Below are 24,602 nucleotides of genomic sequence, written 5' to 3'. Positions count from 1 at the left end.
CGCAGGCTCGGCGATCGCTTCGCTGAACACCTGCGCTCGGTCCGCATTAACGCCACTGATCTCCCGGTGGCCCAGCACTTCAACTCCCCCTCCCATTCCCAGTCTGACCTCTCTGTCATGGGCCTCCTCCAGTGCCATAGCGAGGCCCGCCGGAAATTGGAGGAGCAGCACCTCATATTTCGCCTGGGCAGTTTGCGGCCCGGTGGTATGAACGTCGACTTCTCCAACTTCAGATAGCTCCTCTGTCCCTCCCTTCCCCTCCTCCTTCCCAGATCTCCCTCTATCTTCCTGTCTCCACCTATATCCTTCCTTTGTCCCACCCCCATCAGTCTGAAGAAGGGTCTCGACCCGAAACGTCACCCATTCCTTCTCTCCCGAGATGCTGCCTGACCTGCTGAGTTACTCCAGCATTTTGTGAATAAATCGATTTGTACCAGCATCTGCAGTTATTTTCTTATAATTCATTAAGTGTTGGATGCAATATTACTGGTCCAAGACACAACGTGCCTAATGGATTCAGTAGATCACCTGAGCAGTTTTTACACAAAGTTTCACAATGGACTGGAATTGTATTCCAGCTTGTGAATAGTTTGTCTCATTTAACCCAAAAAGATCTGAACATGCATTTTTTTCCCCCATGGTATCCTATTTCAGTTATAGGGTCATACAGAATGGAAAAAGGTCCTTCAGCCCAACTTGCCCACGCCGACCAACATGCCCCATCTACATTAGTCTCACCTGCCTGCGTTTGGCCCATATCCCTCTGAACCTATCCTATCGATATACTTGTCTGAATGCTTTTTAAACGTTGTGATAGTGCCCGACTTAACTATTTCCTCAGTCAGCTCGTTCCATACACCCTCCAGCCTTTTAGTAAAAGTTACCTCTCAGGTTCCAATTAAACCTTTCCCCCCTCCACCCTCACCTTAAACGTATATCTTTTACATCTTGATTCAACCTACTCTGAGCAAAAGATTTTGTTCATTTACCCAATCTATTCCTCTCATGATTTTGTATACCTCTATATGAACACCCCTCATCCTCCTGCACTGCAAGGGATAAAGTCCGAGTCTGCTCAACCGCTCCCAGTAGCTCAGGCTCTCGAGTCCTGGTAACATTCTTGTAAATCTTCTCTGCATCCATCCCAGCTTGACAACATATTTCCTATAACATGGTGAACAAAACTGAACACAATCGTTTACTATGTTTACCCATTTAAAAATGTAGATTTTATAATGCATACAATAATCAGACTAACATAATAACACTTCATAGTTGAAGTTACAGTACCCTCCATAATGTTTGGGACAAAGACCCATCATTTATTTATTTGCCTCTGTACATCACAATTTGAGATTTATAATAGAAAAAATCACATGTGGTGAAAGTGCACATTGTCACATTTTAATAAAGGCCATTTTTATACATTTTGGTTTCACCATGTAGAAATTACAGCAGTGTCTATACATAGTCCCCCCATTTCAGGGCACCATAATGTTTGGGACACAGCAATGCCTTGTAAACGAAAGTAGTCATGATTTAGTATTTTGTTGCATATCCTTTGCATGCAATGACTGCTTGAAGTCTGTGATTCATGCGCATCACCAGTTGCTGGGTATCTTCTCTGGTGATGCTCTGCCAGGCCTGTATTGCAGCCATCTTTAGCTTCTGCTTGTTTTGGGGGCTGGTCCCCTTCAGTTTTCTTTTCAGCATATAAAAAGCATGCTCAATTGGGTTCAGATCGGGTGATTGACTTGGCCACTCAAGAATTGACCATTTTTTATCTTTGAAAAACTCCTTTGTTGCTTTAACAGTATGTTTGGGATCATTGTCTTGCTGTCAAATGAACCACCGGCCAATGAGTTTTGAGGCATTTGTTTGAACTTGAGCAGATAGGATGTGTCTATATACTTCAGAATTCATTATGCTACTACAATCAGCAGTTGTATCATCAATGAAGATAAATGAGCAAGTACCTTCAGCAGCCATACAAGTCCAGGCCATACCACCGTATTTCACAGATGAGGTGGTATGCTTTGGATCTTGGGCAGTTCCTTCTCTCCTCCATACTTTACTCTTGCCATCGCTCTGATACAAGTTAATCGTCTCATCTGTCCACAAGACCTTTTTCCAGAACTGTGGTTGCTCTTTTAAGTAGTTCTTGGCAAACTGTAACCCAACCATCATATTTATGCAGCTAACCAGTGGCTTGCATCTTGCAGAGTAGCCTCTGCATTTAATAAAATCTGACAATGTGCACTTTAACCACGTGATTTTTTCTATTACAAATCTCAAATTGTGGAGTACAGAAGCAAATAAATAAATGATGGGTTTTTGTCCCAAACATTATGGAAGGCACTGTAACTAAATAATAGATGAAGTTAACATAGCTGTTGATCACTTAACCTATCATAGATGAGACCCTCACTCGGATCTCAAAATACCGCAGCTCCGCTCTTGCTCCCCCTCCCTCAAGTTGTAACAGGGACAGAGTTCCCTTGCATCTTAAACCTCTGGAATGTTTCCTTTTTTCTTTTCAAATGGACAATTATGTATTTCCCACATAACAATCCATTTACCAGATCTTTTTCCACTTGTTTAATTGATCAGTATCCCGCTTGACTTGACTTGACTTGACTATTCTCAACCTACTTTTCCACCTATCCATGACTCAGCTGCAAATTTAGCAACCATACCTTTGGTGCCCTCATCCATGTTTTTAATATGAATTATAAAACAAAATGTTGCATCACCAATTCTTGTAGCCGAGCTTACCAGTCAAGATCCATTTATGCTGTTTCCTGTCAGCCAGCCAATCTTCTATCCATGTTGCCTTTCCCACCATGAGCTTTTATTACTGCAATACCTTTGATGCAGCATGTTATCAAATACATTCTGCAACTCTAAGTATTCATTAGGGACTTGTCAGCCCCAAGGCTCCAATAATTTGCTCAGTGCCGCGTCTCTTGTGATTGTAATTTTCCAGAGTTAATCGCTCCCTTGCAATTCCTGACTAAAGCTATTTCTGGGATGTTACTTATACTCTTCACGGTGAAGTTTGATGCAAATATACTCATTTAATTCACCTGTCTTCAGTGCATTTTTCATATTTACTTTCTATAGGATTAATTCTCATTTTGAAAGATTTATAGACTTTTACCGTCAGTCTAATATTTCTACCCAGCTATTTCAATACCTATTAATCCTTTAGTCATTCATTGCTCGTTCATTTTCGGTACAAGCTTCTGACCTGTAACCTGTTTATGTAAAATTGTTTTTTTCTAAATGTTTTGTTATTGTTTCTTTATTATTAACAAAGGATAGCAAATTTGTTTTCTCATTGGCATGCTGTTATTGTGTATTCCAAAAGATCCACATAAATATTGGCCATTGCACCTCAATTGAACAATCCCTTAACTTAATTTGCAAGTTCTCTTTAGTTATTAGCTTTTGTGATCTCACGATAAGCCTTAAGTACTGGTCTTGGGTGGATACTTCTCTCCCTCAAATAGAATGTAAAATACATTTGTATTATGATCGCTGCTACCCAAGGCATTTTAACCATGGGGTTATTAATTTCTATCCCACCTCACTACACATTTGCTGGTCAGTATGGCCGGCTGTGTTAGATTCGACATGCTGCTGTCAGGAACAATCTAAAACAAATCCATGAACTCTCATCTGGGCTACTTTTGACCATCCGCTCTTTCCTGTCTATTTGCGAAGTAAAATCACTGCACTTTTCAGACGCGCTCCCATTGTTTATACGTCACCTGACCACTTGGTTACTGTTAGGGAGCTGGTACACCACTCCCACAAGTGACTTCTGGCTTTAGTTTCTCACCTCTATGCAAACCACATTTGCATCACAAAATTCTGTTAAAAATCTTCTCCATCTCTGGTTATGTGGATTCCTAGAGAGTGGTTCAGCTGGGACTATCCTAGTTATTCAACTCCTACTTTCCCCGGTACTGGTGCCAGAGTCACACAAACCATACCCCACCTCTACCACTCACTCATTTATCCAATGTTGAAGTCAAGAAGGCTTCAATAAAAAGTCCCGCTACGTAGTTAATAGTTCTATATCCAATATCATTTACAGTCAAACTAAACAATATTGTGGTTTTTGAGTCCAAGGTCAAGGTTGAACTAAACTCCATTTGTAAGTTAACACCAAAATCTGTTAAAATTGCATTGAAAATATTTGTACTGTGCAGCTTTTCAAAAGCAATTAGTTTATGCAGATTTTAATCCAGACCAACCAGATCAGATACAAGAGCACTACCCAATACAGCCATCAAATGAGCAGGACCTATGACAGCTGACTGGATTTGGACCCGCAAATGGCTCCCGAGAGATGATCCTCTGGCTAATTGCAGGAGAAAGACACCCTTTGAATGTAAAATAAAACAGGACTAAACAATGTGTAACAATAACAATCTTCTTTGGGTATAGTTGTTAAATTATAAAGGGAAGTGATTGCAGTTGGGGCTGCAACTGCTGACACGATATTCCTCTGTGCAATGCAAAATGGTTGTTCCCTTGTGCCTTTGGGAATAATCAGAAGCCACCATGTTTACATCATACTTAAAATACTTAAAAAGACGAAGATGGGAGGACCAATAGATTTTCTGCATTATTCTTTAATATATTCAATGTCAGTACAGCTCCATCATGGTGTATGTTACATTTATATTCATTGCAAAAACAAGGAAATGGGTCATCGTACTGACAATAAGATCAGATATGTGTTAGTGCTTCAATTAAAACGTTATGGACTGTAATTGTACTAACCACACCAAATTTGGCCATCAGCTTGTTGCATATTCTCCATTTGGTTTGCAACAATGCAATATTTTGTTTCCAAGAATTTACTCATTTTGCATTAAAAAAAATAAAAATTACTTTGTGGATGAGCCTCTTGAGCACCTGGATGCTGAACTCAAAGCACTCTCGCGATCTTGCTCTTCAAAGTAGTTCTGTTCAATTCTTGTACAAAACTTTATGAGGTTATCGTAATTTTTCACCTTTTCACCAAGTGCATCATTGGTCAACTGAGTTGTAAGGATTGTGAACAAATGGCCAAACACCAGGGCATCCAGTTCTGTTGGCCTGCAGCACAAATAATACAAGGTTAGCCGACCATTTATTTTTTGAAGGCAACACGGACACGTGTATCAACACACTGTAACAAAGAACAGAATAAGGTCATTACAGAGAATATTAGCATAACACTTTTGTTTCCCAAAAATTGCTGTAATTTCTTAACTAAATTAAGCCAATCTCGAAAGGTTTCATCGACGCAGATCACCTCAAGTTTTATTACAGTCATTTATTATACAGGTACTTGTTCTTATGAAAAAGAATCTTGTCATTAACAGATTAATTACATTTTTTCCCAAATGAACATAAGTTACACCGACCAAAAGAGTACATTTTAAAAAGTATGTAGGATAATATCTTATGACCATCGACAGTTGTCCACCTCTGAAAAGTCTGCCTCCCCTGCTGCAGCCACTGTGCATAACAAAACCATCCTTAAAATAGAATGCTGCTCTTCAAACTACATTGCTTCAGGGCATTTCATCTGCCAAAGGCACTGATGCCCCGACATTCCTTTGTACTTACGGTTAAACAAATGGAAATAGAGAAGGCATGAAAATCAAGTGAATACGGCATTGGTCTATTATCTGTGCTGTGAGTGTTATCTTAACAATGTAACTTACTGTCGGGTAAAGAAATAGGGCTGTGATCCCAGTCTTTGAGAGAGAGCCTGGCAGCATCGATCTACATCTTCATGTACCTTATAGTTACCCAGGGGGAGAAAAATAAAAAAAATTACACAGATAATATGCAACCAAATGCTGTGACGAAATGTATATCCAAAATATAATCCCTTTCTGATCGAATACACCAAAACCAAAAATGACAATATTCAGCTTATTATATAACTACCCCTGCATTTATTCTGTAAGTGGTATATCACACTTTATTCTACACCAAATATATTAAAATGCGATAGAATGTTAATGTGCATCTCAGATAATAGGGCGGCACGGTGGCATAGAGATAGAGTTGCTGCCATACAGCAACAGCGATCCAGGTTCCATCCTGACTACAAATTATGTCTGTATAGAGTTTGTACGTTCTCCCCGTGACCTCGTGGGTTTTCCCCGGGTACTCTGGTTTCCAACCTCATTCCAAAGACGTACAGGTGTGTAGGTTAATTGGCTTCGGTAAAAAAATGTAAATTGTCCCTAGTACACGTAAGATGGTGCTAGTTTATGGGGATCGCTGGTTGGCGTGGTCTTGGTGGACCGAAAGGCCTGTTTCTGTGCTGTATCTCCAAACGAAACTAAATTATGGAACAATCTGCTGGAGGAACTCAGCGGTTTAAGCTCAAACTGCCAAGTTTGTACAGTAGATGGATGCTTCAGATTTCCACATCTGAATTCTCATGTCAAATCAAGTCCAGTTTATTATCAGATGCACAAGGAAGGTGAGGTACAGGCGTGTTGGTATCTTGCTTGCAGCAGCGCCACAGACACGGGCCAACACACAAAAAAACTAAATTCTACATAAATTACCCAAATTCTACAATGCGGTAAAAATGGACATTTTGCAAAAAAGCAAGACATTAATGCAGAGTATACAATAGAAAACAAGTCCAAGGTTGCGCAGGAGGTGATCCTTAGGTTTTACAGCATTGCACACTGAGATACACAATGGGAAATACTCATACAGTTGAAACTCGGTAAAGCCACAAAATATTACATGCTAACATTTGGTTAGTACCCAAACTAACTCCAGTTTTTCATAGATTGGTGGGAAGCATAGCATCTAGTGCATACAATTTTCTGATGCAGAGTCTTCAGGGCCGAACAAGACTGCAATGGAACTTCAGGCAAAGATGATTCCCAGGTGACTCTCCAAAGAAATAATTGAAAATACCTATTTCATGTTTATAACTTTAGTGTTCTCAGGTCTTTTGTAATCCCTAAACCAGTGCATATGATGTGTGAGTAGAAAGAGTACTCATAACAGCAGTCTGAAGTTTTGTTTGAAGCTCTACATTGCCTTTGATTCTGTTGTTGTTGTGCTAATCAATATTGTTACTCCAGCAAGGATTTCTTCAGACAGTGTACTGATTCCAAACACCAGCCCCCTTTCAGGCATTTACCCAAATGTTGCTGGAATGTAAATTCCTTTAAGAGCCAACCATGTTCTTGATGTCTTAATTTCTCAGGCTACTGAACGTTACACAACACTAACGTCAACAATTATGATCTTCTATGGACTGTGTCTTAGTTGTACCATGGACTTTAGTTTATGCACTATTATGGTCACCTGATAGTTTGGTATTAATTTATTGTATTATTGATAATATATTATCTGTGAGTTATTGCGTCTACTGGCCTGTAGGCTGCTGCAAGTTAAAATTTCATTGCTCCGTTGTTGGTACATAAGACAATTAAACATTCTTGACCTTTGACTTAATCCTTCATTGGAATTGGAAAAGTGAGGAAAGAAGCACAATTTAAGTTGCAGAGAGGTGGAAGGATGAAGAGAATAACAGGAATGTATATGATAGGGTGGAGACCAAACTTTTCCAAATGACGCAATGGGTTTCAGTGTCATCTAGAAGAAGGAAATGAGTGACTTGTTAATCATAGCTCATCTGTCAGGAGTGTAAAAAGAGAAAGATTAATGAGGGCAGTAGAGAGAGTATAAACATGTTGGAACTGAGAGATGCAGAATACAGATTTCGAAACATTCACAACCTTAAAGATGAAATTCCCTCAAATATTCAGCTCTACTCACATGAAAGTTTTAGTAAATCTAACTACAGTACATATCATATCATATCATCATATATATACAGCCGGAAACAGGCCTTTTTCGGCCCTCCAAGTCCGTGCAGCCCAGTGATCCCCGTACATTAACACTATCCTACACCCACTAGGGACAATTTTTTTTACATTTACCCGCCAATTAACCTACATACCTGTACGTCTTTGGAGTGTGGGAGGAAACCGAAGATCTCGGAGAAAACCCACGCAGGTCACGGGGAGAACGTACAAACTCCTTACAGTGCAGCACCCGTAGTCAGGATCGAACCTGAGTCTCCGGCGCTGCATTCGCTGTAAAGCAGCAACTCTACCGCTGCGCTACCGTGCCGCCCTATCCACATACATCCACAGAACTATTAATCTACCCACAAATTTTTTAATAAATCTGTTAAAACACATCTTCTATTTCATAACATCACATTGACTTTACCAAATTATGTTATGCGCTAAGTGCTCTGTAATCATTACCTTAATAGCTAGACAACTTTATTTTGACAGATGTTAGGCTAACTGGTCTGTGGCTCCTTGTTTTCTTGAATAGCAATGTCACATTAGCTGCTATCCATTCTACTTGAATCTTAGCATATCTCGGGATTTTCGAATGATCACAATTAAGTTATCTGTTTGCCTCATTTTTTTTTCTCCCCCAAGGAAATTACCCAATTTCCTCAACCTTTTCTGCCAATTTGTCATGTGATCGTTTTGGGTACGTTTTTAGTATCTTCTACCCTGAAAATAGATTTTTTTTTTAAACCAACATTTTAATATTACCTCACTCCCTCTTATTAGTTCCACTGTCCCAGATTCTAAGAGTTCAATGCTTGCTTTTGCTAGTTTTTTCCTTTTCACATACCTGCAGAAGCCAACTTTGGTTTTATATTTCTAGTTAGTTTAATTTTAAATTATCAATTGTTTTAGCGTAAATGTTCTCAGTCCTTAAGTAAACTATATAAATCATTTCCTTTAATCTGAGACCATCTTTTAATCTTCAGGGCCCAAAGCTCTCTCCACCCAGTGTACTAAAGGAGATTGTCGTGGAAATAGTGGATGCATTCGTTACCATCTTCCAAAGTTCTGTATATCAGGGAACAGATTCTGCAGATTAGAACATAGCAAATGTATCCCCATTTTGAAAAAATGAAAAATTATCTACAGACTAATTAGCATAACATCAGTAGTAGGGTAAATGCCAGTTTATTGGATGTGATTGCATCTGAAATATCAATCGAATTAGATAAAATTAACATGGCTTTATAAAAGTGAAATAGTGTCCAATAAATTTATTGGACAATAAACAATAGATGCGAAAGTAGGCCATTCACCCTTCACTGTCATTCACTGTGATCATCCACAAACAGTACCGCGTTCCTGCCTTCTCCTCATATCCCTTGACTCCACTATCTTTAAGAGCTCTACCTTGGGGAGGAAACTGGTAGAATGGGGAACCAGTTGATCAGGCATATATTGATTTTCAGTAGGCCCTTGATTACTCATATAAGGTTTGTGTGCAAAATTAAAGCACATGGGATTTAGAGCAATAAACTGACATGACCTGCAAACTGGTTGGTAGACAGGAAACAAGAGGAAGAATTAAAGGGTCTTTAATGGGAAGCCAGGCAGTGACTAATGCGTACCACAAGGGTGAGTCTTGGTCCACAGATATCTCTCAATGTATATCTATATATCTATATCTCAATGATTTAGATGAGGGAACAGAATGAATTATTTTAAAGTTTGTTGATGACACAAAACTGAATGGGGAAAATGGATGGTGGATGCAAAGACTTTTTTGGCAATTAGATAAGTCGAGTTAATGGGTAAATATATCATGTTGTAAAATTATAATACCAGAAGAAAGCAAACTATTTATCATGAATTGGTACATTATTCTTCTTATGCAATCCCCCAGGATTGAGAGTAACTTGTTTATTCCTGGCGGTTTTGTGGAAGTGTGGTGTCTAACGAGGTCAATGTTGGAACCACATACTCTTCCACAGATGGAGCAGGAATGGCTGATGAGGCAAGCGACTGTGTAGTTTATGAGGTTGTGTTCACCTTCCACTACTTAGGCACTATTCCTCCGTTCTCCGACGCATGGTCCGAAGTTTGCAATACTATCCTGAATGTACCTTTGAACTTTGAGTGGTCATGGAAAGGACTTTTCCACCAGGTTAGGCAGAGGCTCACTTACACCCCCTCCAACCTCATCTACTGTATCTGTTGTTCAAGATGTGGACTCTTATACATCGGCGAGACCAAACGCAGGCCAGGCGATCGTTTCGCGGAATACTTTCGCTCAGCACGCGTGAACCAACCAGATCTCCCGGTTGCTGAACACTTTAATTCTCCTTCCCATTCCTACACAGACCTTTCTGTCCTTGGTCTCCACCATTGTCAGTGTGAGGCTAAACGCAAATTGGAGGAACAGCACCTCATATTTTGCTTCGGCAGCTTACAGCCCAGTGGTATGAATGCTAATTTCTCTCACTTCAGGTAGCCCTGGCATTCCCTCTCTCTCTCTACCCAAGTCGCACTAGCTTCTCATTTTCACCCTACAAACAGCTAACAATGGCCTGTTTCCTTTATCATCATTACTTTTTTGCATATCATTCATTTATTGTTCTTTATCTCTCCACATCACCGTCTATATATCTTGTTTCCCTTATCCCTAACCAGTCTGAAGAAGGGTCTCGACCCAAAATGTCACCCATTCCTTCTCTCCAGAGATGTTGCCTGTCCTGCTGAGTTACTCCAGCTTTTTGTTTCTATGGTCAATGGGGATAATCTACTTCATGGAAGCTTTAGGCACATACTAGAATCTTTTCGCGAGTAATCTAGTCCCATTACAGGATATGGAACGGCAGTCTGGTATCAGGCATACGAGTGATTCTATCTAGTCTGCCTCAGGATAACTAACACCTCAGTACCTAGCGCATTAGCCAGGGAGAGATCACTGATATTGGTTTGCCTATTCTTCCAGTAAACGGAAGTATTTTAGAGACAATGTTGGTGATATGTTCCCATCGACATAATTGTCCCTTGAGATATTATCACGAAAATATCTTGTTCTATAGATTCCCCAAACATAAGGACATGATCAGCCAGGCAATTCTTCAAATAGTTTTATCATACAGCTCAAAATCAAGTATAATCTGAATCCTAACTCAATATTGCCATTTTTGATTGGATTCTCCTGATGCCTAACAAAAGTTTTCATTGATTTTTTTGTAAGAGTACTCGTAATTTCCAATGTCATACGAGCCCATTAATTTCCAAATGGAAGAATGGAATTCATTCTTCTGTTTCTTCACTAAAATTATCTTCCTGTTATTTAATTTAAAAAAAAAATATCAACAGTACACAATGTTTTTGAGAGGAATCTGGACTGAAATCTAAATAATTTCTGACAGACAATCACATGACCTCTCAGAATTTTGACCATTTGCAATTGACCAATTTTCATCATGCACACAAGGATAACAAATGCCAGAGACGGACACAAAAAGCTGGAGTAATTCAGCAGGACAGGCAGCATCTCTGGAGAGAAGGAATGGGTGATGTTTTAGGTCAAGACCCTTCTTCAGACCAGACCAAAAAATGCCAATGTGTGTTCAGGTTTTCCAAATCAAGCCACTACATTCATTAGACAGCATCGTTTGATGTGTATCCATTCTTGAATGAGATGCATTTGCTTTTGGTTTCTGTAATACATTTCACAACATTACCATGAATTCTGCTCTTCTATGAACACTATCTCCACCTATCCTATCTGTACATGAACAATTTACTATCAAGAATATTCTTCCTCTCAAGTAAAATTGGTAACGACACGACACTATACCTTAAAACAGTACTGGCGTAGAAACGTAGTTGCAATAAAGGAAATACAACAAATAGAGGGGCGGGAGAGAACAATGAGATAAAAGAGCAATTAATTCTACTGATGTTTACTGACAGACAAGAATTGCCCAGGACATTTGAAATGTTCACCACTCTTGATTCGAACTGTACCATTGTACATTTGTGTTCAACTAACAGGGGAGAAGGGATCATAGTTTAATGCTGCGCCTGTAAACTGGTTCCACTGACAGCAGAACTCTCCTTCCATAATGCTAAGATGTGTCTATTTATGTACTCGGGTCTGTGTTGAAATCAGAATCCACAGCCTTCTGATTCAGCAGAATTAATCAAAGACTCACACAAAGTCTTAAGAGCAGTTTTAAGTAGATTAAGTTGCTCTCTTCCTTTTTCAGCTTACATTGAAATAGTTTAGACTTATTTATCCATGTATTATTTATTACTTTACATATTTTAACAAATTTACCTCTGCATGGTTTTGAAGGAAAGCTCATGTATTGTCTTTCCACTGGCTGGTTAGCATGCAACAAAACCTTTCGTTGTACCTCGGTACACATGACAATAAACTAAACTGAACTGAACCCACTAAAGAACCCAAATGTCTCCAACTTTTTGCTCAACGCTGTTTTCTGGCTGAGAGAATTTGCGTTCATGGTTTTAATTTCAGAATTTTAATGTTCTTTCTGTACCTGGTGAGCAAAACTAAACACAGTACTTTGGACACACTGTAAACTTTCATATGACATTCCCTAATTTGCGGCTATCGCCACTGTTGTGGTCTTCCCCAGCTTCTAGTCTAGATTGAAAATTGTATTCAGAAACATAATTCAAAATGAATAATTTACAGATGACATTCAATAGAGGGACAGTTACAGTTAAGGTTGATGAGGCAAAGTAATTAGCAAATGAGCCAGTGAAAGTGCAATTGGTCAGATAAAACCAATTTTAGATAACATTTTGCATAGTTGAGAAGATGGTATAACTTATTTTTAAAGAAAAGATGGCATGCATGCTCCATAAATGGTATTGAATTGGCTGTTAGAAATGGAAGATGAAGGGAACAGCTGCATGTCTTGCATTATTGAGTAAAAATTAACGAACTAAATAAATGCCAAAGTATATTTTGAAGTCAATAGATCACAAGTTAAAGGATTGCATGTTGAAATCATGTAGTGATGACTAATATTGTGTGGATCATATTACAGACTTAAGCAATAAATTGTCAGAAGTATGGAAGGCAATAAACAGTTTCACAGTAGATTAGCTGCCAGGGCCGCAGGCTATAGTGTTTAATCAAAGTCTAGGACCAGTTTATAAATTGTAATAGCAAATTTGCTCAAATACTTTTTTGTTGATCAAAATTGTGTCTTGTTCTATTTTTAATTAAGTTGTGCATTTGTAAAAATATTCGAACTTCACTCATGTAGTTTTAGGTTGTAAACAATTTACACTATTTACTTTAGTATTTTTATCTTCTATATTGACTGGTGATAAAAAATGCAAGTACATTATTGAAATTGTATAGGAAAACTGCCAAATCTTACATTTGCACACAAATCTTCACTATACATAATTAATTAAAAACTAAACTCCAGGCCAAAGAAGAGGTACTCAGGAAGATAACTGAACACCAGGTCAAATAGGGAAGCAAATGTAGAATATGAATGCTGGCTATATTTACTTCAACGTTAAATATGCACATATTCACATACTTTTCTGCTTTAAAAAACTTATTTTAAAATCACATGCAATTCAAACATATTAATTATATTAGAAAACAAGTTATGGATGTAAGAATGGAGAAATTTACATGACTAACCTGATTAATAGTTTTTCCAGCCCATCCTATTGCTTTCATCTTGCGTCTTATTTCCCATTGCTTTTGATAGGCCAAGATATGATTTAGAGGCCATGGATATGGTGAACCGTATCTAGAACGAGTTAACTTAAAAGATCAAAAGGTTCAGATTATTATTAGTTTTTTAAAAGTTTTAAATATTCACGAATTATCATAAAGCTCCAAGTAGTCTTTTATTTGGAATTGTGCACCATTTAAGAAATAATAGAATTAACAACTATTCGGATTATCCTAAATATTATATGATCTTACATGAGAGGGCAAAGATTTAATAGAAACCCGAGGGGCAACTTTTTCAGAGGGTGGTAGGTATATAGTAGTTGAGGCAAGTACTATAATAATATTTTAACAGGTACATGGATATGAATTGTTGAGAGGGATTTGGGCCAAATACATGCAGCTGAGAACAGCATAGATGGGGATCTTGGTCGGTGTGGACAAGTTGGGCCGTTGGGCCGAAGGACCTGTTTTTGTACTCTATGTCTAGTAAATGAATGTGGCACACTTAATTAATCTGACCAGTCTTGTTCTATTGACTCTGCAAAATTATGGTGTTTACTTGGTTAGTATTTACCAACAGTATGAATGTTATATAACTATTAATTTACCAGCCTTAAACCTATGATTGATAATAATAAAACATATTTTATTCAGAAACATGATATGGGTCACATCATTGAATTTCATGTTTCTAATTTAATTAAGTGTAAATAATGTGAGATGGGCTTGTGCTCATTTTCTAAAGTCAAAGTAAAAATTAATGATATGCTGCAGCTTTACTCTCTTGATCTTGACAAAATGTATACAATAATATTCAGAATGCTAAATAAATTATCCTATACTTAAATACAGTGAAAAAAATCACGCCATATTTGAATATAGTGAATAAATGATATCCCACATTTAAATACACGTGACTCCCACATCACCAGGCTAGGTGGGGTGGTGTTCTTAGTAAACAGTCCGCATCGCAAATTTCCATAACATAAAGCAGCAGCATCTGTGCATGCATCTGGAAATGAAAAGTGTGTTTATTTACTTCCTCTTATGAATTTTACAAAAGTCAATTTTATTCTGTATCCCAAACTTTATGGGCAAATTTCCTTTAACCTAACTGGCACAACAATCCCTTATATTTGTGATAGAGGCACCTTTTAAAATGCAAAGAGTCTATACTGATGGTTGTAGGATGAACTAACCCATCAATATTGGTGATTTGCAAATTCAAGGCTTTTCTCATTCCATTTTAACCATTACAAATGCTGAGGGATGTCTCACCTTTGCTGAAGTGCTGTCATCGCACCACTGTATGTAAAGCTACAGGATAAAACATAATGCCAAAGTCAGAAAAAATTCATTGCATGTAAAACTGCAAATTGACACATAAATAAATACATATATAAATGACAACTTCAGGTGCAATCATTAATCACAAAAACAAGGAAGACCAACTGGACTGTTTGTCATTGCTTTACAATTTTAAACAAAGCCATGCAATATAATAATCCTTTGATCTGACATACCTCTGCTGTCAACAGCATATTATTTACCAGTTCTGTGTAGGCTTTCATCTCAGCCTTCTGAATTTCATCCAGTCCATCAGTAAGTGAATGACCCTAAAGAGACATGGTTTGCAGATGTAAGTGCTTATAGGTTAATCCACAGTGCAATTTATTGATGCTCACAATGCAAAATTGTAATAATTGATTACCTTTTAAATACTCTTATTACCAACTTTACATAACTTGAGAAATAACTCAAAACAGTTCTAACTGTAGATCACACTATATGCTCTAAAACACTTAACTTGTGGTTCACAAAACTATCCTTTCAATGCAAGCATTATTTTTTAATTAAATTGTATGCAGACGGAGAATTAAACTGGCAATGTTACCAATTAATTTGAAACATAACAATTCAATATATACACATAGAATCGTGAAGAAATACAAATATAAAATAGTTAATTTAATATCTCAAAAACATTTAAGCATTCTATCCATACACAGTTTCTGAAATGCATGCTGTTGCAGTCAAAAAGGAAACTAATAGGTTCAATTTTTCTTACCTTGGCTTTTGCAAATTGCACAATAGGGCCAAGTTCTGATACAACATGATTACCCACATGTATGAACGGTGCTTTTCCTAGTATAAAACAAGATCATATACATTATTGCAAGAATTTTCCAATGTAAATACAAACTATTTTGAGAAATAACCATCATAAAATTATTTGAAAAGCCAAAAGAATCAAAGATTAGAGTAATCTAATAGACTTAACTTTAGTATGCACTAGACCAAGTGGACCCATTGGGCCCAAACCTCTCCTGCATTGGTGCAGCACCACTCCTCCCCCACCCCTCCCCCCCTCCCTCCCACACTTCCCCTCCATCCCCCTCAACCCCCCTTATCCTCCCTCCTCCCCCCCTCCCTCCCGAGGAGATAGATTTAAACTTTAAAATGTGAATAACCTCAAATATAACACCAATTTCAAAGAAACATCTTCCATTAGCACCAAAGGGATGACTGTGAGTAAGGTGGGCCTAAAATTGTTGCACTATCGTGTACTGTTTTGGCTGTAGTTCAGTAACAAACAAACAAACGAGAGTTTTAGTATATAGATTGCAGTTTCTCAAAAACACTTATGGAAAGTATTCATTTGTTATTTTTAAACTTTATGTAATGTATTTGAATTTATCTGCCACCATATCCAGCCAAGTTCACTAATAAAAAATGATAATAAGTGTGTATAGTTCTGCTGGTAACAGAGCTAACACAAGCTCAAGTGGGAGGTTACAGATCAGTTAGAATAGCTTCAATTTTCTTCCCATCTATCATGGCTCACCAAGTACCATGGAGATTCTTTAATATAAAGCTTAATATCACATTCAAATAATTAAAATATTATTTTAAAATATGAGATCCGTTTACCCTATTTAAACTAAACATGAGCCATATTAAATGATTAACAAAGGAATTATAAATTCTCGTACCAGTGGTCCATGTGCGATAAAGGACTTGAAGTTGTTAAAAAATATGCTGAGAAGGCATTACTGGATATTTCCCACTTACTGAATTCAAAGCTAACTAGCCTCGCACCAGTTAAAAGAACTGATTATGCAAAACACCATACAACTGTAAATGAAACTTAAAGCAAGGTCATTGGTACCAGGGTGAGTTGCATCAAAGTAAATTCTGGTTTCATTAAAACAGAACTAGACTTTCAGAAAGCCTTTGATTAGGTTCCACACGGGAGATTGGTGAGCAAAATTAGAGCACATGGTATTGGGGGTAGGGTGTTGACATGGATAGAGAATTGGTTGGCAGACAGGAAGCAAAGAGTAGGAGTAAATGGGTCCTTTTCAGAATGGCAGGCGAGTGGAGTGCCGCAAAGCTCGGGGCCGCAACTATTTACCATATAAATTAATGATTTGGATGAAGGAATTAGAAGTAACACTAGCAAGTTTGCAGATAACACAAAGCTGGGTGGCAGTGTGAACTGCGAAGAGGATGTTAGGAGGTTGCAGGGTGATCTGGACAGGTTGAGTGAGTGGCAGATACATGGCAGATGCAGTATAATATAGATAAATGTGAGATTATCCACTTTGGCGGCAAAAACAAGGAGGCAGATTATTATCTCAATGGTGTCAGGTTAGGTCAGGGGGAAGTGCAGCGAGACCTGGGTGTCCTTGTATACCAGTCACTGAAAATTGGCGTGCAGGTACAGCAGGCAGTGAAGAAAGCTAATGGCATGTTGGCCTTCATAACGAGAGGATTTCAGTATAGGAGTAAAGAGGTTCTTCTGCAGTTGTATAGGGCCCTGGTAAGACCACATCTGGAGTATTGTGTACAGTTTTGGTCTCCTAATTTGAGGAAGGATATTCTTGTAATAGAGGCAGTGCAGCGTAGGTTCACGAGATTGATCCCTGGGATGGCGGGACTGTCATATGAGAGATTGAAAAGATCAGGCTTGTATTCACTTTAGTTTAGAAGGATGAGAGGGGATCTTATAGAGATACATAAAATTATAAAAGGACTGGACAAGCTAAATGCAGGAAAAATGTTCCCAATGTTGGGGGAGTCCAGAACCAGTGGGCCACAGTCTTAAAATAAAGGGGAGGCCATTTAAAACTGAGGTGAGAAGGATTTTTTTCACCCCGATAGTTGTGAATTTGTGGAATTCTCCCTCTGAATTACTAATTGCTACCCTCTGAATTACTAATTGCTATGGGAGACATGCAAAATTTCAATATTGTCTTGGATAATGAAAAGGCATAGAAATACTCAAATTTCTACCAAAGTTATATATAACCGAGCTTTAAATTATAAATATCTTGGAAAAATATTTGTTGGCTTGTGCAAGTCACGGCCATTCGGGTAAGGTCCTATAAAATAAAGTTAGTGATGCCTTTTGAAACTAAGATACTTGCATTTCATTGTGCAGAGCAAATAATCATCAGGAAAAGGAAGAATTCAGTTGATTCTGAAGAGTCAAGCGTATTTCAAGAACTCAAAGGCAAGGTTAAAACATTCCCAAGAGCGAGTTTTGATTCCTTTGTGAAGGGGATTGAAGGGGACCGTTCCCTCCGTAACCTCTCTATCCTGCAGCTCCGCTCTTGCTCCCCCTCCCTCCATTCGTAACAAGGACAGAATCCCCCTTGTCCTCACCTTCCACCCCATCAGCCAGCATATCCAACAAATCATCCTCCAACATTTCCGTCACCTCCAACGGGATCCCACTACTGGCCACATCTTCCCATCTCCTCCCCTTTCTGCGTTCCGCAGAGACCGTTCCCTCCGTAACTCCCTGGTCCACTCGTCCCTTCCTACCCAAACCACCCCCTCCCCAGGCACTTTCCCCTGCAACCGCAGGAGATGCAACACCTGTCCCTTTACCTCCCCCCTCAACTCCATCCAAGGACCCAAACAGTCTTTCCAGGTGAGACAGAGGTTCACCTGTACCTCCTCCAACCTCATCTATTGTATCCGCTGTTCTAGATGTCAACTTCTCTACATTGGCAAGACCAAACGCTGGCTCGGCGGTCGTTTCGCTCAACACCTTCGCTCAACACCTTAACCCGATCTCCCGGTGGCTGAGCACGTCAACTTCCCCCACCGCCCCCCCCCCACCCCACCCCACCCACACCCAGTCTGACCTTTTTGTCATGGGCCTCCTCCAGTGCCATAGAGAGGCCCACCAGAAACTGGAGGAACAGCACCTCATATTTCGCTTTGGCAGCTTACAGCCCAGCGGTATGAAAGAAGTCTGAAGAAGGGTCTCGACCCGAAACGTCACCCATTCCTTCTCTCCTGAGATGCTGCTTGACCTGCTGAGTTACTCCAGCATTTTGTGAATAAGCCCAGTGGTCTGAACATTGACTTCTCTAACTTTAGATAGTTCCTCTGTCCCTCTCTTCCCCTCCCCCTTCCCAGTTCTCCCTCTGTCTTCCTGTCTCCACCTATATCCTTTCTTTGTCCTGCCCCCCAGACATTAGTCTGAAGAAGGGTCTCGACCCGAAATGTCACCCATTCCCTCTCTCGTAGATGCTGCCTGACCTGCTGAATTACTCCAGCATTTTGTGATACCGCCAATAATCAAATGATCATCAAAAATCGGTGTGTTTAATAAGAACTTTGCATTGGTCTTTTACCAAGAACATCAGAGGGAAACCAAATCCATGTATTCAGAATGTGATGAGCAATATAATGATGACATGATAAAACAATTCATTTTAGATAAATTAATTGGAATAAAGGAATACAATGCAGCAGCGGCTCATGGAATATATCGTCAGATCCAAAGGAATGTGAGGAAGTGATTGCTAAGACCATTAAAATTGCTGGGCCATATTCCAGAGCCTTGTGCATCTCATAATGGAAGTGACTTGCATGACATGCACCTTCCAATAGTGATCAAGAAAATAAAAATTATAGAGCAATATACACTGTTAATTTTGTTTCATGTATTCCTTGGTGTTTTTGCGATTTGCCACTGACTTTGCCGAAAAATTAAATGGCAAATATTGGAGCTCCATTAAAGTCAGTCAATGATGATTACAATTTTGTTGCTTTTTTGTTCAACATTCCAGCATCTGCAGTTTCATGTGTCTACATTTTGCTGTGATTAAGTCAGTTTTCAACACCTTTACTACTTGGATTTTAACAGATTACATAAGTTCCTTGGCAGTGGCATGATATATTATGCCAAGATCAAATTTAAACTGCCAGTTGTTAAAAAGATTACTGCTGTGAAGATTAAACTGGGATCTTTGAGTATCTTCTTCCTATATTGGGATTATCAATTTAAATATTGCTTGACACTGGGGCTGGAGCCCATTAATTTTTATAAAATTGCAGGATTCGTGACCATTTTCTGTGCTTAATATGATCGGAACAATTAAAAACAATGTCATGGATCTTTAAAAAGAAATTGAGAGTTTTTGTTTCTCTTTTTCTCACCTTTCTCCCTTAATGTCATATTTATGAATCTACATTAAATGAGTCTCCAGGCAACAGAAGAACAGAAGTAATTTCTTTACCTCGAAGAGCAAATCCAGCCAGGATTTATCATGAATGTGGCTTTTTCAAAAAACTAAATAAATAAGAAAACTTGAGATGGTGGCTTCGGCTTGTTTTGCTTCGATAGTTGGAAATTATTATTATCCCACATTTATTCTGAGCTTCAAAAAAATCTGATTTCAATACTGAAGCAAAATTACAAATAAATGCTTTCAATTGCCAAATGCACAACCAAGCAATTGGAAATTTTATAACATTTATAGAATAGCTTGATAATTTATGAGAGCATTTTGAGCATTCTGGAGCACTCTCATAATATTTGTGTGCACCTTCTTGGGACCTCACACTTGCATGAAAGTCGGAGCATTCTCATAATAAAGCTGTCAAAACATTCTGGGTGACTCAGGGTACAGTGCTGGAGGTAATGAAAATGTGTATTTTCATTAGCAGATGCCGATAGACAAAAGCTCCTCAGAAGTATTTCCTGTCAGTATGAAACACCGATGGTTGGCATATGCCCAGTTTGGCACTTCAACATTCTCTTACAGCAACGGTGTCATTTAGCAGTAGTTGGGACTTTGCTGAATTATTCACTCCATAGCCGAGCCCTTCCAAATTAAAATTCATATTAACTTTAACCCCATTTATTGCCTCATCTCTTACTATCTCCAAAACTTATTTCAGCTGTTCAACAAATCCAGAAGCCCACCTTCCGCTAAATTTAACCTCATGTGCCACCTCCTTTCCCTTCATTTGTCTGTGATAATTGTGCCCTGACTTATGTCCCCAGATCGACAGACCTTCTAAACCCTTGTCTCCCTACCACTTTATTTTTAAAACTCAACCCTGATCAAACATTTGACTTCCCTCCCATATTGCTGATTACATTATTGTGACACACCTTACTAATTAAATGTTAATGCATATGCAGATTCGTAGCTGCTTTCACAGGATTATATCACCCCTGTCAATGTCATGACACCTTGCTCATGCAAAAAACAAACCCGGAAGCAATCACATGAGGGGAACCAGATGACATGTTGCAATTGTGCTACTTAAAGGGAGTGCAGGGGCAGAGATTTGAATATTTGCACAAATCTTTGACTGTGGCAAGATTAAATGATACAGATTTTAAAGAAAAAGAATGCAGGGTCCTTGTATTTATTTAGACAAAGAATGCAAAAACAAATATATTTGGGTAAATATTTTTAAATTAAGTCTAATGTTGAGTATCGTGTCCAATTCCGGGTACCATATTTTAAGGCAGGGTATCAAAGCTTCAAGAGATTGGAAAATTTACTAGAATGGAAGAAGGATGAGGATTTTTAGTAATGAGAAGAGATGAAAACACTTTCATTGTTACCCTGGAACTGGGAAGATTGTGGAGCATAAGAGTTGCCCAAAAGCATGAAGAGAATTTTGATGTTTACATGGGGAGAACAATTTCCATTGGCATGAAGCTTTGAATTTAAAATATTTAGCAAATTACGAATGCAGGCTGGGAAACGGATGTGAAATTTAAACAGAGTCAAAAAAAGTGGTAGAAATCTATTGAAAAGCAACTCCCAATAGGGAACAAGTTGTACCCTCTAGATGGGAAAAATGCAGGCTCTGTGAAAGAGCAAGGAAATGAACCAATTGGATATCTTTTTCACAGGGCTGGCATAAGCACAAACAGTTACAACGCTTCCTCCCATGCAGAATGCATCTTCAATGCCCTGGGTGTTCACTCTATTTGGCACTCCGGAGAACGACAAGAGAGGGGAAGAGGACCAAGCATATTGATATTCCATAAGATACAATAACTTTAGCCTCCAACGAAAACAGCAAAAACTGGAAATACTCAGCAGGTCAGGAAGTATCTGTGTAGTGTTAATGTTTCAGGCCATTTGCCAGAACTTCAATCTAAAACATTAACCTAGTTTATTTTTCCACACGCTGCTTTTACCACAGATTTTATGTGCAATGTCCAGTATCAACAATTTTGTTTTATTTTTTGTTTTATTTTCATCTCCCAGTTAACAATCAGCTTTGGGAACTAACTGAAATAGTCGAGATATAGTTTGTTGAAAGTTTATTTTCATTGCAGTGATATAGAAGTACTGTATTAAATGTCCATTTTTGATAACATGTTTGATATCAAATTTACAGAGAATCATTGAGTGAATGGATTAGACAAGTTCTTTTGAAATAATCATTACATGGGGCTATGATCCGATGAATTATGGAATCATATAACACCATCATCACACCTACTATTTCCCCTTCTATAACATATATTCATGTTAATTGGTTTTATCTGAAGTCCTGATGTCAGTAGACATGTGAACTTATACTATCTTTGAAATAATTGTGGGTTAAAATACAAAATACACCAATGATCCAAATGCAGTACATTCTCAACAATTCAGTTTAGGGATACAGCACGGAAACAGGCCCTTTGACTCACCGAGTCCATGTCGACCAGCGATCTCCGCACACTAGCACTATCTTCCACACCAGGGAGAATTTACAATTTTTACGGAAGCCAAATTAACCTGCAAACCTGTACATCTTTGGAGGAGGAAACCGGAGGACCCGGGGTAAACTTACAAACTCCATGCAGATAGCACCCGTGGTCGGGATCGAACCAGGGTCTCTGGCAACACTACCACTGTGCCGCCCCCGAGCATTCCCCGTGAGGAATGGAGGGAGGAAAGAACTCAAGCTTTACACTTTGTAATTTTATGTCATAAATCAAGGAACCAACGTTGAATTCTTTCATAAGTATGTCATGATTTTCACATTTTCCAGTCTTCTGCATACCTCCATTTTATATCTCAATGTTAGATTTTGCACCTTTTGATTTGCACCTTTGTTGAGATTATTTTTTATCGAACGCAGTGAATAGATGGAAGAAATATAGTATTGCTTAGGGAACACAATTGGAACCAACTACCACTTGTAAACACCCAAGGGTCTAACGTCCGAGCTGCTATACTGTATGTGACAATGGGAGACAGTTTGAATAAAATCACATCAGAACCTAGCATTCCAAATTTAAATTTATGTTTTTGAAAAAATATTAAGAAATTGCTTAATATTCTTTGACATTTTTGCTGTTTGCAAGAGAATTCTGGATTCATATAAATGTAGTTGTACTGTAGATTTGTGAAGTATTAAAATATTTAATATGACAGAACATAGTCCCTCAGTAATTTTCAAAGAATAACATAATATTACCAGTTACTCTTTGGAGCCCTTTCTATAAAGCAGTATCTCCCTGTGTAAGGAGGCAAGCAGCTGATTTACTTTGTTTTTTTAAATTTCTAATCAGTAACCAACAGCTTGGAGACGGAGGCATGGTTAGAATGATTTCATCCTCCAATTTGTTTCTTCCTTTTTAGAACAATGGTCGTTGTAGGATATATGCATGCTTGTATTTTTTTTCTTCTTTGACAGCTGTGGGAATAAGTATTCAGTTAAATCATATTTAATAGAACTAGATATTAATAAAATTACTAATAAGCCTTTGCACAAATGCATGCAAATTATTTTGTGTTGCATACCTTGGAAAGAAAAAGATAAGGAAAAGCATGTCACCCAAATGCATGGAACCTGCTGCTAAGGCCAGTTCATATACAGTTCACACTAACAGCAGGCTCCGTCATGCTTCTTTTGAATAGATTCATTCTTCATTGCCTTCGCAGGCAGCCTTAGGGTAATAGATGAGGTGAAATGTATGAACAAAAGCCTCATCTGCATCCATACGATAAGTGTTTCACAAAAGAATTGCAGGTCTCTTTGAACATAGTGATCTCTGAGCTTTTATTCATATCTGTTCAAGCACAAAGGAAACCTCAATAAAGGCCAAGAGCATCACATAGACAAGATCCAAATGTCAGTTTTAGGAATTTTGGACGAATCAACCACACAATCTGCTCTCTCCTTATTTGGAAGAGTAAATATAACCATTAGCAGTGAACTCTGCTAATAAAATAAGTGTGGGAGGTATCCAGAGCTTATATTTGAACAAATTGTTAGCAGTAAAAGAATCCACTGCACTGCATTACATGTATAAGCCATATCAGCACAGAATGACCCCAGTTTACATACAGACCAGAATGAAAATTCACAATCAGCTGTGACCTTTAAAGTCACTTATTCCTCAAATAAGCGAGGCTGAAAATGAAGACGAGGTTATATGGGGGAGAAAAGCCGATGGCCAGAACAGTGCTTTTTACAGGCTACTGGATTAGATATGTTGCCATGGCATCTCACAAAACAACCCCTCCAGGAATTTAAGTCAGCTCTAGACTTACCAGATGGGGACATGTACTCTGCGTTTGCCCTACAAATCACCTGGACTGGCAGATTGCACATCCGCAGAAACGCCTGGAAAACATTTTTGAAAGAGATTTTAATTAATTCATGATCAGACTACAATACAGACAAAGAAAAAGAATCAACGTACCTTTAGCTAGCAGAGGTGAGGTTTCAACAATTGAAAAAGATTCAGTTATCAAGATAATATTTGT

The 24,602-nt window shown here is 38.4% G+C and overlaps 1 protein-coding gene across 2 annotated transcripts in view; it reads right to left on the bottom strand.

The window, feature by feature from the left end:
• Positions 1-4,625: 4,625 nt before the first annotated feature.
• The window catches only part of mtx2 (metaxin 2), a 60,571-nt gene continuing 40,594 nt past the window's right edge, over positions 4,626-24,602 (bottom strand). For both annotated transcript variants that reach the window (XM_078403992.1, XM_078403993.1), the window contains exons 4-10: positions 24,387-24,459; positions 15,635-15,711; positions 15,090-15,182; positions 14,845-14,883; positions 13,528-13,653; positions 5,727-5,803; positions 4,626-5,112 (exon numbers count right to left, since the gene is read on the bottom strand). In XM_078403992.1, the coding sequence (XP_078260118.1) occupies positions 4,902-5,112; positions 5,727-5,803; positions 13,528-13,653; positions 14,845-14,883; positions 15,090-15,182; positions 15,635-15,711; positions 24,387-24,459 (696 nt within the window). In that variant the 3' untranslated portion in view covers positions 4,626-4,901. The remainder of the gene's footprint in view (positions 5,113-5,726; positions 5,804-13,527; positions 13,654-14,844; positions 14,884-15,089; positions 15,183-15,634; positions 15,712-24,386; positions 24,460-24,602) is intronic.

Source organism: Rhinoraja longicauda, chromosome 8, assembly GCF_053455715.1.
Source record: "Rhinoraja longicauda isolate Sanriku21f chromosome 8, sRhiLon1.1, whole genome shotgun sequence".
Lineage (NCBI taxonomy): Eukaryota > Metazoa > Chordata > Chondrichthyes > Rajiformes > Arhynchobatidae > Rhinoraja > Rhinoraja longicauda.
The sequence above is the reverse complement of the archived record's forward strand: the minus strand, read 5'-3'. Positions and strand labels throughout refer to the sequence as shown.